This window comes from Arabidopsis lyrata (genome assembly GCF_000004255.2).
Source record: "Arabidopsis lyrata subsp. lyrata unplaced genomic scaffold ARALYscaffold_348, whole genome shotgun sequence".
NCBI classification, from domain to species: domain Eukaryota; kingdom Viridiplantae; phylum Streptophyta; class Magnoliopsida; order Brassicales; family Brassicaceae; genus Arabidopsis; species Arabidopsis lyrata.
In genome coordinates, this window is record NW_003302308.1 from 1 (window position 1) to 3,745 (window position 3,745).

The window sequence follows — 3,745 nt, forward strand, 5'->3', positions numbered from 1 at the left end:
CACATATAAACTAATATTAGAAAAAGTAATGATGACTTTTGCATTAATTGTGACATGAGTCATGTCTAAACTTTTTGGGCATTAAATACTGATGTCTCATTGTGTTTTAATGTTATTAATCCCAACTTGTCACTGTACTCCCGCACAAATCAATTAAGAACGAAATATATTGCTTAACCGGAACAGTGTACGTAACTGAACCGCTTAACTGAACCGTACAGTGAACAGTACATCGGTAGGGGTAAAATGGTCAGATTTTGGCTAAATTGTCAAAACTTGAAAGCCCATTCTCACTTTGCCAAAACATGAAATTAAAACTTGGTCAACTGCCATAACATGCAATTTACCCTAAATTTTGTTTGTGGGTTGGAGAAGATTTGATTAAATAGCTGGTAATCTTTAATGCCTTACGGATAAGATCTGGTGTTTGTTAGTAGATTTGAGAAGACTTACGTCAAAATTAAAAAACAGAGACATCTGTTTGCGTTACCAGTTTCCCTATCAGTTGAGCACTAAAAAATCAATATAAACGATATAGTTAAGAACACCAACTCAAGATCAATTAGTTTTGACAAAATCATGAAATGAAAATTATGAAATCAATCTATTGAGATGGATTTTAGTAACTCGGATTGATATTTTAATTAGGGTTTAATTAGCATGTCTGAAGTTTTGCATATTCTGCTAAGTGTTTGATATATGATTCTTTATTACAAAAAACATGAACTACCTGATAGACATCTAAAGACCCTAAGACCAAATACGTCGACGTGTACACATTATTCTTAATTCTTATCGGCAACAATTAGCATTATATACCCATGGAGTCATCATCAATTCATCATTCATATATATCGGCAACACTTGATATTTTGATATGCCTCGCGTCTCTACATGAGTGATAAAGGGGCCAGTTGCCACAGTTTCCAGATTTTATGTTTGAATACTAATTTTATTTGTTTGGGACATTTATTAGTGATTTTTTTATTCCATATGGAAAATAAAATTATATTGTGCGTTTTTTCTTACAAATTTTCCTCTCTATTTAATATGATTTTCTTTCAAAATATATTGGTTCCAGTTATAAAAATATACTTTATGCATTTTTAAAATGATAATTTTAACTAATTGATTATAATATATAGAACTTTATAATTTAATTACATTATTTTCTATTGTTTTCCCTGGGCCAAAACAACATGACAAATCTGAAACGGTGACCGTGTATCTTCCATGGGTCAATAAATACCCATGCAATTTTTCCAAAAGGATCATGTAAGTATGTAACAATCGTTAGTTTCTTCTCAGCCTCAGGTCAGCTCTCCCCACATATCTCTCCCTCTTTCTTATATGATTGTAGTTTGTATAAGATTTGATTATATTCGTAGTAACAGGCAATATTGGTAAGATTTGATCACTCGCAAGCAAAAGAGATGGCACAAAAGGTGGAAGCAAAGGGTGGTGAGATAGGAGATGTATGGGATGATGGTTCTTACGACGGTGTTAGAAAAGTATACGTAGGGCAAGGCGAAGATGGTATCGCCTTCGTCAAGTTTGAGTATGTCAATGGTTCTCAAGTGGTTGTTGGCGATGAACGTGGGAAGAAGACTTTGCTAGGAGCTGAGGAGGTACTAATATAGATATATTTATGCATGTTGAGATTGTTAATTTATTGGTTTTCTCATTGAGAATTCTCTTTGTAGTTTGAGGTTGATGCAGATGACTACATAGTATACGTGGAAGGTTATCATGAGAAAGTTTTTGGGGTCTCAACAAAAGAGATCATCTCAACTCTTACGTTCAAGACTTATAAAGGCAAAACTTCTCCGCCGTTTGGAATCGTCTCCGGGACCAAGTTTGTCCTCCAAGGTGGCAAAATCGTTGGGTTTCACGGACGTTCCACTGATGTTTTGCACTCACTTGGAGCCTATATTTCTTTGCCGTCCACTCCAAAATTGCGTGGAAAGTGGATAAAGGTATTAGTAGTATCTTAGACCAACATAAAAAATGATTTTTAACCCATACAACACAATTAAGGTTTTTGATTGATAAAGTCAATAAAAATGGAAAAAAAAAAAATCATAATAAGAGAAAACAAAACACTTGTCTTTATTGGAAATCCATATATATTAATGACGGTTTTACTTTTAAAATTTTCACTAATCTGCAAGAATCGCAGAATAATTCCACTATTATGCATGCATGTTACTAATCAGAATCCAAATCTCTAACTAACAAATATGATTTATTTATAAGGTGGAGCAAAAAGGAGAGGGTCCAGGGCCAAGATGCTCACATGACATAGCACAAGTAGGAAACAAGATTTACTCCTTTGGTGGTGAGCTCACACCAAATCAGCCCATCGACAAACACCTTTATGTCTTCGACCTCGAGACCCGGACTTGGTCCATTTCTCCAGCCACCGGAGACGTTCCAAACCTCTCTTGCTTAGGCGTCCGTATGGTGTCAATTGGATCAAGCCTCTATGTCTTTGGAGGCCGAGACGCTTCACGAAAATACAACGGCTTCTACTCGTTTGATACGATCAAGAACGAGTGGAAACTGCTAACTCCGGTCGAACAAGGACCCACTCCTCGTAGCTTCCACTCGATGGCAGCCGATGAGAAAAACGTTTACGTTTTCGGTGGAGTGAGCGCTACGGTTCGGCTCAAGACACTAGACGCTTACAACATCGTTGATCACAAGTGGGTTCAGTGTTCGACCCCGGGAGGTTCCTTTAGCATAAGAGGAGGAGCCGGGCTCGAAGTGGTACAAGGGAAGGTATGGGTTGTGTATGGATTCAACGGATGTGAAGTTGATGATGTTCATTGCTACGATCCTGTTCAAGACAAGTGGACACAAGTGGAAACGTTCGGTGAGAAGCCTTGTGCGAGGAGTGTGTTCGCTAGTGCGGTTGTTGGGAAATACCTTTTGATCTTTGGAGGTGAGATAGCGATGGACCCAAAAGCTCACGAGGGTCCGGGTCAATTGAGTGGTGGGACTTTTGCGTTTGATACAGAGACGTTGAAGTGGGAGAAGCTGGATAAGTTTGGTGAAGAGGAAGAGACTCCAAGTATCAGAGGATGGTCTGCGTCCACGACTGGGACCATTGATGGTAAGAAAGGACTGGTGATGCTTGGTGGGAAAGCTCAAACTAATGATCGGTTTGGTGATCTCTTCTTTTATGGAGTTGACTCTGCATAGACGCTGTTCGTTGATGATGCGTGTTTGTCAATATGTGTGTGAGTGTGATGCAATAAGGGAGGGTCGTCTTTATCATCTTTTCAGTGATACCAACAAAAATAAAATAAGGGAGGGTCGTGAATAGTGTGATGCCATATGATCCTTCATCAGCTTGTCTTTTTTTTTTTTTTTTTCCTGTATGTTTGTTTCATGTTTCGTGTGTTTATTAATTAATAAATTGCTTATTTTCTCCAAAGAAATCGTCAGATGAAATAAGTCATAGCCTATAATTAACTAGATAAGGCCTATTTAATAGGCGGGTGTAATCTATAAACTATTATCGATGATATTTGAATTTTGAATAATAAATAGTAGGGATTTTTGTTGAATCTACCACATTTTGAAAAATCCTTTTCAAATCTACCACAATTGAATTGATCTTTCCAAAACTACCACATTTTTATGTTTTGTGGTATTTTATAGACAATTTTACCCCTAAAAGATGTGCAGTTTTGTGTCAGATAAGAAAGACAACTTTGTGTCAGAAGGACAGCTTTGTGTC

General features: G+C 37.2%; 1 protein-coding gene across 1 annotated transcript; it reads left to right on the plus strand.

The window, feature by feature from the left end:
* The first annotated feature begins 1,281 nt into the window (after positions 1-1,281).
* Positions 1,282-3,354, plus strand: LOC9298633 (nitrile-specifier protein 2). The gene is made up of 3 exons (XM_021015451.1): positions 1,282-1,628; positions 1,704-1,976; positions 2,257-3,354. Exons 1-3 carry the CDS (start codon positions 1,434-1,436, stop codon positions 3,202-3,204), a joined length of 1,416 nt encoding a protein of 471 aa, XP_020871110.1. The 5' UTR covers positions 1,282-1,433; the 3' UTR covers positions 3,205-3,354.
* Positions 3,355-3,745: the final 391 nt, after the last annotated feature.